The sequence below is a fragment of the Oryza glaberrima genome, chromosome 1, assembly GCF_000147395.1.
Source record: "Oryza glaberrima chromosome 1, OglaRS2, whole genome shotgun sequence".
Classification (NCBI taxonomy): Eukaryota; Viridiplantae; Streptophyta; class Magnoliopsida; order Poales; family Poaceae; genus Oryza; species Oryza glaberrima.
Genome location: NC_068326.1, coordinates 4,950,112 through 4,963,516, shown reverse-complemented (window position 1 = coordinate 4,963,516; position 13,405 = coordinate 4,950,112). Strand labels below are relative to the sequence as shown.

The 13,405-nt window shown below is 41.6% G+C and overlaps 1 protein-coding gene across 1 annotated transcript; it reads left to right on the top strand.

Moving 5' to 3' along the window:
• Positions 1 to 244: 244 nt before the first annotated feature.
• Positions 245 to 5,631, top strand: LOC127760278 (uncharacterized). The gene is made up of 3 exons (XM_052284510.1): positions 245 to 273; positions 354 to 837; positions 3,765 to 5,631. The coding sequence occupies exons 1-3, from the start codon at positions 245 to 247 to the stop codon at positions 5,568 to 5,570; spliced, it is 2,319 nt and encodes a 772-aa protein (XP_052140470.1). The 3' UTR covers positions 5,571 to 5,631.
• Positions 5,632 to 13,405: the final 7,774 nt, after the last annotated feature.

Sequence of the window (13,405 nt, the reverse complement as noted above, 5' to 3'; positions counted from 1 at the left end):
CTGGCATGACACCGAGGCGAGGCGAGCGGGGTGCGGTTAAAAAAAAATTAAGGCGATTAGAAGAGCGGGAAGTGGGTAAGATAATTCTATCCCAGTGACAAAAATACCTTAATTACCTTCTAAATCGGTGTGCCCTTTAAACACTACCCACCACTAGGCTTCTCTCCCTTCTATTCTCTCTCTTCTCCTCTCCCCCTCAATCACGGCTTGGGTAGATTTGCGGTGGCCAGATCGGAGCACATCCATGGCGGTCGTCGCCGCTTTCTCCATCAGGTTGGTGGAGGCGACGGCCTGCTTCCCTCGGATGGTTTGTGTTTTTTTTTCTGATTTGGTGGGGGGGATTTTGTGTGAAGGGAGTACACGGCAAGCATAAGGGGAGCGGCGGGGGCAGAAGGGAGGAGGCTATACGGCCTCGGCGCGGGGGATCTGCCGCCGATGGAGGCGAGGAGGTTCCGGTGGTGGGCGGACGAGCTGGCCGCGGCGCCGCCCCTTCCTCCCCGGTCGCCGTCCCCATCCCCGTCCCCGCCGCCGCCGCCAACGAAGCCGTCAAGGAGGACGCTGGGGAAGGCGAGGGCGCCGAAGAAGCGGTCCATATCGGATCTGTTCGCGGCGGCGCCTCCCCTCACGCTTCCCTCCTCCGATTCGGGCGGCGGCGGGAACGACGACGACGACGATGAGGCGCTCTGCGCGATCATGCGGCGAGCTAGGGAGAAGAAGCGGAAGCGGAGGCTGCAGGAGGAGGAGGAGGAGGAGGAGGAGGCGGGGGCTGCTTCTGCTCCGGTGACGGCGGCGGCGGCGGCAGAGATGCGTGATTCCGAGGGAAACTTCACCAGAAAGGTGTGTGGTCCAGCCCAAGCCCAGCCCAGCCCAACCCTCCCTTTCCTGGCAATGCCATGACGATTATCGCCTGTCACTTGTGGTCTCGTTCCAGTAGTATGTTCCCCCGCTGATTGATTGTTTGGATAGAATTTGCTCGGATTGAGATTGGGATGGACGCCATGATTGCTTTAGATTTCGCTTCGCGACATAATGCATTGTATGCTTACTAAATCACTTTAATTTCTGTTTGTTCCATTAGATAAAAAATATGATTATGTCACGCGGTTAGCTGCTACGTCTCCGCGGTTAATAGTGTTTAGCAGCTGTATTCACTGTCATTTTTGGACGGACGCACCATCAATTACGCGTGCTTAATATGCATCATATGCGTACTAAATTTAATTTCTATTTTGTATCAAAAGATGTTTGTGTGTGGTGGCTACGTCTCAGCGGTTATTAGTGTTAGTAGCTATATTCACTGTCATTTTTGGATGGGTGCGCCATCAATTACGTGCGCTTACTATGCATCACTAAATTACTTTAATTTCTATTTTGTATCAAAAAATAATTATGTGTAGCAGCTACATCTCAGCGGTTACTAGTGTTTAGCAGCTGTATTTACTGTTATTTTTGGACGGGCGCACCATCAATTACGTGTGCTTAATATGCATCATATGCTTACTATATTATTTTAATTTCTATTTTGTATCAAAAGATGCTTATGTGTGGCGGCTACGTCTCGGCGGTTACTAGTTTTAGCAGCTGCTGTGTTCGCTGTCATTTTTGGACGGGCGCGCCATCAATTACGTGTGCTTACTATGCATCATATGCTTACTAAATTACTTTAATTTCTATTTTATATCAAAATATGCTTATGTGTAGCGGCTACTTCTCGGCGGTTACTAGTTTTAGCAGCTGTATTTACTGTTATTTTTGGATGGGCGCGCCATCAATTACGCGTGCTTATTATGGGACTAATTAGTTGGTTGCTTTATTTGTTGACCCAATGCGCTTGGTGCAGCATATTTTATGTAAGGATTATTGCATCACATCTGTCCCGTGCCAAGTCCATTCGTCACTGCATATATTATCAACCATTTCTAACTGGTCTTCAATCTTCAATAACATATATATAGGTGATTATATTTGGTCTGCGCTCGGGATAGTTTAAGTAATTAATTAATTGCTGGGATAAGCATTTATGCAGTGAGTGAAAAATAGAATATTGAGCAGTTAATAATGCATGGCCAGCCGGCTAATTAATTAATTAATTACCACTAGTAGGCAGTAAATAACTGTACTGGAAGCAGGCTAGCTGCTGGAAGCAGACTAGCTGCTGGTACTATATGTTGCATTTTGATCTGTCGCGTTGCCTTTTCGTGCATCGATCAAACCGGTGGTGGTAGTAACACTAGTTGCCTGCGGCAGGTAGCTAAGTTTGCTACTGTGTGAATTGTGAGTTGCGTACTTTGCGTGTGTCCGGCCGGGCACATATTTTCGGGTCCGGCCGGACGGACCCATTACAAGAGAGAGGACGTGGAGTAGTCAATTATACTAGATCGAGATTTTCTGCGTTATTCTCTTTGGATCTTCATCATGGCCTGCATGTGTGGTGTTTCATTTGATTTTTTTTTGGTCTAGGAAAAATAAAATTTGCCCATTTGTGGGTGTATGTAGTGTGTGTGTGGTACGTGTGCAGATAGCTGGCCAGTAAAATGTGTCTAGTCCACATATAGTACACACCGTCAAAGCATATGCTTTGGTTGTGGTGGTGGTTATCGCTGTCAGCCTGTCACCATATGCTCGATATGATGGCATTAATTCCGATAATTAGCTAGTTGACCAGACAAAAGGGATAGTAGTAGTAGTAGGATTTTAAGTTTGTTCCATATGTGGGTATTATTTTAAGTAGATTATATAATGATCAAAATATAGTCGGGCGCCTGTTCCTTTTTTATGTTTTTTTACTTGCAAGTACACACATGCAAGAGAGTCTCATCGTGTGTTAAATCCCTTGAAGATTAATTCCACAACTAATTCATGGAATCTTACTCTGAAATTCATATATAGTAATACCAATAGAACTTGTTATTTATATCTCGCCATTCTTTAAACTGTCTTAAAAAAAATTAGAACTGGTCGAGTATTATAACATTATTACGTCTAGAACGTTCTTATATATCCATATATGCTTCATTTACACTTCCTGTAATTGTGATGTCTGCATCAAGTTTATTGAAATGTGTCATTAACAGTTTCGAAATGTGACACAACCATGTTAATGTCAAACTTCCACATAACTAGCGTTAAAAATCCGTGTTAGCACACATCATCACAGTTGCTAATTCTATACGGTGTCAGAAATTTTTGGTCTGTCTAGGCCTTATTGCGGTCGCATTCTAAACTAGTTTTTCCTTTCATGATGACACATGAGACTGAGATAAAATGATTCAATAACTGTTACCAGCAATTTTTTTTTAAGTCGTAAGATTTTCTGAGGTTCAAATACGTGTGGACATTAGCTGCCTTGGCACCAGCATCATTTTTGTGTGGTGCACACAAGTTCTAGATTTCCACAATCCTAAACAACTAGTAATTAATTAAGAACTAACATAAGTTCCCCACAAGTGTTTTTTTTTTTTTTTTTGCATTCGTTAGATAGTTATCTTACTTTGACAAAAGTGTGATCTTAATTAAGAGTTTGACTTATATTGTTTGTTTTAAATTAGCTATTGCCTTTTCGAAGTTCTATGGATATGCATCCGACACATTTCTGTTCTATAATTTACACAATCTAATTTCCGTTCTGTAGTTTACACAATCTAATTTTTCCTTTGTGTCATTTACACAACCTGGCTATTTCTGGTAATCTGACTGTTTTATATTATTGTGTTTACCTTTTATTTATATTCCACATTATCCACTGATGTTGCTCAAATATGCAGGAAGCACTTGACAAGACAAATTTGCCTGGTGGATTGGATACTCCTCAAGCGTCAAGGAGACCTGATGGTGTACACCATGCAAGAACAGACGGGGAAAGGTCTCCAGACTCAAAGAGAAGGAAGAAGGTAAAGATCACTAACTTAGAAAAGAACAACAACAAGAAGAAGATTGATAAGAAAAGGTACAGCGAGAGTAAAAGGGCTACCAACAAGGTGGGGAAACAGCATGACCTGAAGAAAATGCTCCCTTTGCATAGTATTCTGAAGAAATACACAAGGCACACATCTGTAAAAATGGTCAAGGAGAAACATGGCGACCCAAAAGGCACAGAAGTCATTGAAGTCTGCCGCAAATCGGTGAAGCGTGTAAAATTCTCAGAAGTTGATGATGTGCTTGGTATTAACAAGCAAAATATCTGCAAGCTGTTCTCGGATGCTTTGGCGTCATTGTCGTCATCATCCACGGACATGTCCAGTGAAGGGGACAAGCACATAGCTGCAGAAAGCTGTAGTTCTCATATGCCGGAGACAGCAACTAAAGAAGCAAGCAAGAGTACAGATCATGAGGATTCTCTTGAGCTCACCAGCACACAGTTGTCCTCCAATTTATTTGATCTGAATGAGGCACTGCCAGAATCTACTGATTTGAACTACCCATATGTGTCAAATCCAGAGGAGCCAAATCATGAGCCTAGACAGCATGAGCCTTTAGACTCTGATGTGCAAGTTATTGACGAGGGACGACAAAACCAGCAGGATCTGTCTTTGGATTCACATGGACTTCAATGTCAGTCCGTTCCTGAGTCTGGGTTAGAAAGAGCTAGAAGTTCAATATCGCCAGGCACATTTTTGCACGGTGAGTTCATGGAAGTGTCTGACACATTTTTTGTTGGTTCTTCACGGAAGTTGACAGGAGAACTTGCTGAGTCTCATGGTGATTATGCCTTCAATCTGAATCTTGGAGGCAGCCACCCCTCCAATGAAGGAGAAGTTCCTCCCCAAGATTGTAATGCATCAACTGGAGTGGCTTCAAGTTCTCATTCTGAAATGGGTGTGCAGCAGGAGTGTAGGCCTGCTGCTGGACAAACTGTGCGTCTAATGGGCAAAGATCTCTCAGTATCTACAACCAGAGGAGAGTATGTGTCTGGGACACATTTCTATACTGAAGACCATCCCACAAAGTTGTTCTTGGAATTGCCGCGACAAGGACGGCCTTATCTCTCTTTACAAGCTCAAAGTGTGCCCAATGTTTCAGCAAATTCTGCAAGCCCAAGTCATTCACATATCAGGTACACTGCCCCTCAGAATTTGAGCCACTCATTCCCCACGACCAATGCATTATCTGGAGATCGATTGCGATACGACGATCGATTCAGCTACTTGTCAGCCTCACAGCACCATGGAAATGTTCTGCTGGGGAGTCCATCTCTTACAAGTGATGCTAATTTGCCTCGGTCATATGGTGTGGTCTCAGCTGGATCATCGGTTCACCCCCACAACTCTCCAAGCTTTGCATTCACTCATCCAAGACGGATGATAGTTGAAGAAGCTTCTGGCAGCAGAAGAGATGCAGCATGTCCATCTAGAAATGCAGAAAATGTTGCTGCAAGAGCTGCCATTCCTGAAATGCAAGCGCAAAGAACTGGTCTGATGAAGCTCACTCCTGGGGCCAAGCATATCCTGATGCCGAGTGACACCACAGGGGACGGCACCTCCATGCCAGTGTACTCCTGTGTTTCTTTCGGGAGTAGGAGAGGAAATGCTTCAGCAACTCGCAACATGGGAGCCGAGCTGTACAAGTTATAGTCCAAATAATGCTTAAACTTGGGCATGTTCTTCCTGAGCTGTTGCGGAGGAGTAAGCTGTAGGTTGAAGGTATGTTAGTTTCTCTCTGTATGTGTTCAGCGTTGAGCACACATTTGGGATTATTTTTTTCCCCTTCGAACTGTTAGATAATGTTTTCTTAAGTCTTTCAGTTCAATGCATATATATTCCTTTCAACTTGTTACTAGTAAATAAATTCCTATGATGGTTTCAAGCAGGCACAAAACTAACTCGGTTATACATTTTGTGTGTCTGTGTGTGTGTTTCTAGGGCTTGTGTGTGACCCACACATGGTTAATAATCAATGAATTAATAATGCAAAGTTATGTCCCTCTTTTCCTTCTACTTTTGTGGGTAGGCTATTCCTTATTTCCTTTTTCTTCTGTCGGTAGGTATTCGTTAAAAATCAAAACATAAAGTTCAGGGGGGGGGGGGGGGGGGGGCACTCAGACAAAGAATTAAACAAACTGTAAGGCCCAGTGATTTTAGGGATGCATGGCCCAATATCTTTGGCCTAGTAACATATCTTACAAGGTTGAATTGTTTCTAGTCTAGTCTAGTTGATAGTTCACCCTTCATCATTCCAGGAAAGATAATTAGCAACTCCAAATTGTCAAAAATGTCCAACACATCTTATTAGCTTCATAGTGTTCTTTTCTTTTTCTTTTGACCGAGTGTTTTTTTTTCTTACTATATGCCTTAACAAGTACCAAATGTTTTTTTATGTTCTTAAGAAAGAAATATTATATGAAAGCTAACATGTTTTCTCATTATGTTTTGAAGGAGTTGAGAAGATAGTGGAGAAGCGATAGATCGTGCATGCACGGATAGCAAGAAGCAACAGATCGATCGAGATGACTTTGTGGATCAGAATGCAAGACTTTCAGAGCCGTCCCTAGCTTAGAAATCTTGCAGCATTTAATTTCGTTCTTTGCTTAAGAGAGATGACAAAAATGCATGCTCGAATGTAAAGGATATGTGTTTGTTTGTTTGTTTTTGTTAAATCTTATACTTGGAGAATTGAGGTAGTGTTTGATCTAGCTATAATGGGTAAAGGCTTGTCGAAAAAGTTGGTCGTGTCTGTACAATGGGGTGTGGCATCCAGATCATGCCTAAAGGAAGGTTATGTGCCTTTTCGCACCTTACCAAATGTCACTTTTGGATGTGGTTATGTGAGTGGATGGGATTAGACACAATCTCTTCAGATTGGTAAGGGGACTACGTAACTACGTTAAATATGTAGTTTCTCTTTCGATTTGAAGAATGCGGTGAAAATGGATGATTGAGATTTATTTAGGCAATGTAAATGATGGCGTATTTGGTTGGGGGCAATGGTTAAGGGTAATAGTAGTTTGAGGGGGTGGAGACTATTAAGTCTATTGTGTTGGTTGAAGAATGTGGGAGTTTTATTTAAGAGCGTACTCCCACATTTTTAATACCAGGTTAGGGAGAGGTAATTGGGAGGGAATTTCTTTCTAGTATGACGAGATAAATCTGAGCCGGACATCATCACTTAAAATTCAATTCCCCTTTATACTCCCCATGATTCTCATCTCTATTACCAAACAAGGGATTGGTAGTAAAAATGTAAGTCGATCCCATGACCAATCCCTCCAACTCCCTCTTTTAAACTCCCAATCCATTCCCATCTCTTGCCAAACAGCCGTGAGGAATCGTCAACTCCTACGGTCCTACCCCTACTCACAGGTATTAAAATTCAGGAAGTTCATCCCTCAATTCTCATTCTTCAACTCCGATGTCTCTTAACCAAATGAAGCAATTAGTATTCTCTTCCCTCTAAACTCCTAATCCCTCCTAAAGACTCCCCCAACCAAACACATGAGGGGCAAAAGTAATTCAATCCCTAGGGTAAATCTTAAAACTTTCTGCTTAAACATCCTCCTATAAGGACATAAATGAAGTTTATGATGGCTGATGTTCAGGTGTGTACTTCATGTGTTAAGAGCGGTCGAATTTCACGTTCGCGATTATGTTAGTACAATTATTGTATAGGGGGAGGGGGTGATTTGAATATAGCCTTTTTTACAACATACCCCAAATATTCCCGAAAGACATTGTTCAATTTCTTTTTCAAACCTAGCTATATAAGAGGTAGATCCAAAAAGGAAACTGTGAATCATCCAACAAACCTTGCTATCTGAAGCTAGACCAATTGACGATCTCACAAATCATGGGCATCTATGGGTTGAGAGTGTGTACTACTCGTTCACGGTTGGCAGATGCCTATCGCAAACACAATGCAAAGAGAGGATTCAAATGCAGTGCAAACCTTTGACTATTTGAGTTTGCTTCCACGCTAGATCAAGCTAGGATCAAAAACTTGCTCAGCTAGGATTCAGCCTTGCGGGGGTCAGCTTAATTGGAAGATAAATCAAGGCTGCCTCATAATCATAAGATGGAAATACCATTCAAAAAGAACCAAAAGCAAACAAGTTCAGAAGAAAGACACACACCAATAGACCAAACATTCGTTTCTGAGCACATATTTCACAACCTTACCTGCATTAGTTACACTCACTGTTATCGACATCTACCAAAACTCCGAACCAGTTTTCTAACGAAAAAGCCAACACAATGGTCAACTTTTCTTGCCAATTTTCCATCACAAAATATAAACAATCATATGATGGATTCACCCTGCATTAAAAATTTTGATAAACTTTATCCTTTTTTTCAAAAAAAAACCATGGATATGAAGGAAGAGCTTGGTATCAATAATATTAAAAACAAATATAAGTGCAGTCTCGAGTCGAGTGAGGATGGAAGGGGCGCTTGGTAGCTGCCCCACCAACTGCGTATATTTGCGATTCATCCTACATTAAGAGCATATATTATAGTAAAACTTGATCCTAAAGGGGAAAATGATCATGGATTCTAGGGAGGAGCTTGGTATCAATAATATTAATAATTTGGGGATGTCAAAAGGAAACGTGAGCGCACTCTAAAGTCGAGCGCCAGAGCACGGATGGACGAGACGCTTGGCCGCTGCCCTGCCAACTATGCATGTTTATAATTCACCCTACGCTAAGAGAACAAATTAATAAAATTTGATTCGTATGGGAAAAAAAAAAGAAATGTGAGCGCAATCTAAAGTAGAGCGCGGGCGGACGAGATGCTCAATGGTTGTCCACACCAATTGCGCTTGTGCAATTCTCGTTGAAATGAAAATAAAATGCTACATGTATTTATGCGCTCTCGCGGAAAAGAGCATGTTATATATAGCCACTTTTGATTACATTTTTATGAGGGAGGTTGCACAAGAGTACACGATATATAGATTAACATGTAAATGGGAACAAACAAAATGATTACTCCTAATTAACTAACATATATATCTTGCCCTTAATTACATCCCAACAAACATTCTAGAAAATTGGCATAATTCATAGCATCTGCACAAGAAAAACCTGATGTGTACCGCAACTAATTAGTACATTTCCCGCAAGCCGGTTAATTAGTACATTTATTCCTTTCCCAAATTAATAATTAAATACCCGTATATTGTAAACTGACTCGTAAAAAAACAAATGTTCTATTTTTCTTTTAATCCATTGAACCAGTTTTAGCTTTTTTTCGATGGGCCTATTGAATCAGTTTGTTAAAACTACGGTTTTTCTAGCAAGAAGACTTGGAACTCAGACGTGCACTCGTTTTTACCCTCCTCACACAGTGGTGTGAAGGAGAGTAAGAGGTGTGAAGGAGAGTAAGAAAAATTTAGTACGTATACATCTCACTCTTTTGGGAAAGGGAGATGCAGTGAGTGGCCGGTTCACCAAATAATTATAACTCATACTTACTAGTACAAAGAAAAATGTCATCACGTATGTATATATATATACCTGTCGGCGAGAGGCGTGCACGCTAAGATAGTAGAAACGGTCGTGACAGAGAGATGATGCATTTGACACACGAGTATTTTCTGATGAGATGAGATGGCTCGTACCAGCTCATACATATGCCTGCCTGCAGTCGCTGCGGTCATTTGCTGTTGTTGCTCCTTGAGGAAGGCAGGGTGGACGTCACCGCCGGATCTCTTCAGATTTTGCTGTTCCCCCCTTGCTGCGATTCCGGATCAAGAATCCAACCACCATCCATGCTCCATCTCGCGGCACAAAGTCACACTAATAGTACTCCCTCCGTCCTAAAATATAATAGAACTTTCTTTTTCTTTAAGAAATAGTTAAGAAAGGGTTTCGTAGGTAATATAATATGAAATAGAATCAGACCAAAGGCTAATAGCTGAGAGGAACCATAATTATTTATAGTTCTTTTGCGAGGTTATTTATGGAAGTTAACATGTGAAATTGATATTTCCTCGTTTCATATTGTAAGACCTTTTGTTGTTTTCTAAGTCATACTTTTTTTTAGCTTTGATCTAATTTATAGAAAAACATAACAACATTTTGAAATCCAAAATAAATATCTTGTTAAAATATAATTAATGTTAGATTTAATAAAACTAATTAATTTAGTGTTGTAGAGATGTTGCTACTCTTTTCTAAGCATGATCAAACCTAAGAAAATTTGACTTAAAAAAAATACGAAAACATCATATAACATTAAAACATTATAAAACCAAAGGAGGATCTTAGTTATGACATCGGCGTTTACGTACGGTCAATGAATTAGAGGTGAAAACGGATCGGATTCGGATGGATAGTAGTCATACCATATCCTATACCATATTTTTTAATCGGATTCGGAGGCGGTGCGGATAATGTGCGGATGCGGAGCGGATTATTTTGGATGTCGGAAATGGTGCGGAGTCGGTGCGGACTCGGCTCGGAAACGGATAAAAATAATCGGATGTGGCATGTATATACAATCGATACAACATCTGATCATCTGTACAATGAGCAACAATGAGGTACCAATATCACAATTCACATGACTAATGAAAGCACCGATCACATCATAATATAATGTCGAGTTGTTAACGATTGACTTGTCTTCTGTCCAAAAGCATGTAATCGACACATATAGTATTGACATCACGATATATCGCATTCACATAACACGTAAGACATAGAAGTTCCACAAATGTTAGAAAAAACAATATCACATGACATAGGTGATAGAACATTGGAGGTCCACAAATGATGTCCAATTCTCATACAATACTACTAATAAGTTGCATATTGCATATGACATAATAACACATATGCAGCTAAGGTCAGAAGTAGATGATCTAGAGAAGTAGACTTCAATTCTGATAATAACACATACGACAGAGTTGGTGCTGGAGATGGCAGGAGGCGTCGCCGGCGCCGAGACGGAGACAACCAGGTGACTTTGGGGTGGAGAGGGTAGGCCGCGGCGCCGGGGTGGAGAAGGCAGGTGGCGGCAGCGGCGCTGGGTGGAGAAGTCAGGCGGCGGCGTGGGAGGACTGGAAGAAGAGAAGTCTCGATGAAAAAATTGGTTGACGCGACGCCGACGGAGTCACGGACTGAACTCCTGGATAGATTGATGGATAAGGTGGACGTGGATGGGCTGAATCTTTACACGATGAAAATACTCGTGTCAAATGGGCCAAATTGAGTGGTTATATGGGCTGTGAAATTCAGATTATCCGCCAAAACGTTTATTGGATAATCCGCTTAAAATAGTGGATAATCCGTATCTGCCGGATATAACCGATACCATATCCGCATCCGCATCCGCATGTAACTATCCGTATCCGCATCCGCATCCGGCCGGATATCTAAAAACCCTTACCATATCCTCACTTCGGACGGATTCGGAGCGGATCGGATCGGATAATATCCGCTCCGTTTTCACCCCTACAATGAATGCTTGTGCTACATACAGCATACTAGCACTACTGTACATGTCTGCACCTGAAGAACAGCACATACTGTTGCAATGCAACAGGATATATGCAAATTAAACTGCAAAGGCAAACCTGAACCCTGCGCGTTGTGCTTTGCTGCTGAAATCAGATCACTGGTTTAACTTTAAAGTGATCTATCCATGCATGGTGTGCATAATCAACAGTAGTGCAAGTGTGGATGGAGAAGTGGATGCCAATGCTGCCATGCAGATGCAGAGGCTTCAGTTCAGTTCAGCTGGCCTGTTCATCAACTCAAGCTAGCTTAGCTAGCTGAAAGGGAAAGGAAACAAACATTGCAATGGACCACATGAATGCGTTGCATCCATCTCTCACCTCAATATCTTTGTGTCCCTTTCACAAATATCATCATCCATGCACCACCATTGCTCCTCTCTCGCTCGCCTTTGGCCACCGTGTCTGTCGTCGTCGTCCTCGTCCTCCTCGGCGACGGCGACGGCGACGGCGATGGCGGTGGGTGAGGTCCTAACAGAAAGGCGACGTGGCATGCATGGTTTCCACGGTGACTGATTATATTGGTCGAGACATGAGACATCCGTGGTTAAACGATGCTCCCTCTCTGATCATGGATATTTGTTGTTTAAGATTGAAGTTTGGTTGATTAGGTCAAACATTTAAAATTTTGATCATTAGTTTTCTATTAATTATTATTACTCTCTGAATCATACTGATTATTGTGTTGTAACCTGATTAAGCCGTGCAGGAACTAATTAATCGATTTTCCAAATGTGACAGATACTGCAGATGATTCTTTAATTCCAAATGCGCCCATGGTTATATATTAGTTAGTGGACGGCTGCTGATCGTCTTGCTTAAGCTTTTCTCAACTTGACCAGACATTTGTTGCCCTTCTGGACAAGTTTCAGGGTCTCTTGCCATTCCTTCCAATCAGTTATAAGATCTTTATGTAGCTTTTGTGAGCACTCTTCTCCCAGCTATACATCTGAAAATTTCTCCTAGATGGTACAAATTCTTTTGCCTGAAACACTGAACTGTTGTCAAAATTGGGGGCAATTTATTACTACTGTCATCTATACAGTTTAGTACTTTCTGCAGGTTTGTGTAGCCATAGCTAGCTATACATTTTTTTGGTGAAAATCAAATCAAGCATTTGGTCACAGAATCAACATGACAACGTGTGTGAGGCAGTTATGTGTTTAGGAAAGTGTCACATGTCAACTGGAGTAGTAGTGTGTGTCATTATGCCAGTCTCTTTCAACAAGAACAACTATTGCTTAAGGGGTGAAACCTCTTGCAGACCAGCTAAAGATCTTTTTCTTCATGTGGGAGCATCCTTATTTCAGGCAAACAATCAATGTTGTCACCATAGCATCTTCTCCATTTGATCATCACCTTTCCATTTAGTGTGTTCTTGATGCATGTATATGCAATATTGCTCTCTTTCTTTCCACCCATAAAGCTTTGTTTAAAGTTGATGGTTATGTTTAATGTTCTCTGAATTTGTGGCCTCAGAACTATACCAGAAGTGAAGTTTGTCCTCTGATATGTGGAAGATAGCATTCATCTCTTCCTCTTCACCAAATTATTGATCCACATTAATTATTTTCTCTGACCGTGCTAATTCTGACAGGAAGACTGGAACACCGACTTGCTACTTTTTCACTGAAGAAAGAAAAATGAAATGCTTGAAAGAAAACCTGTTGCCATCAATTGTTCTTGTGACTCTGCAGTCTGTGGATCCCAACACGTACCTGAATAATCCAAAGCCTCAAAGTAAAACAGCAGAATCCTAATTTCATTTTCATGTCTTACTCTTTGTTAGAAAACGATAAGCGAACAAACAATAAATAACAATAGATCAATCACAAAAGATACGAGATTTAACGTGGAAAACCCTCCCAAAACAGGAGAGAAAAAAACACGGGCGCCAGCCAGCAAAATATCTTCACTATATCTGGGATGAGGTTACATCGCCACACGGCGGCTT

Bases quoted from the DNA above. Each gene is read 5' to 3' on its own strand.
- LOC127760278 (XM_052284510.1), top strand. From the start codon at position 245: ATGGCGGTCGTCGCCGCTTTCTCCATCAG. The intron at 274-353 runs GTTGGTGGAGGC...TTTTGTGTGAAG, and splicing joins GTCGCCGCTTTCTCCATCAG to GGAGTACACGGCAAGCATAA. The intron at 838-3,764 runs GTGTGTGGTCCA...TCAAATATGCAG, and splicing joins AGGGAAACTTCACCAGAAAG to GAAGCACTTGACAAGACAAA.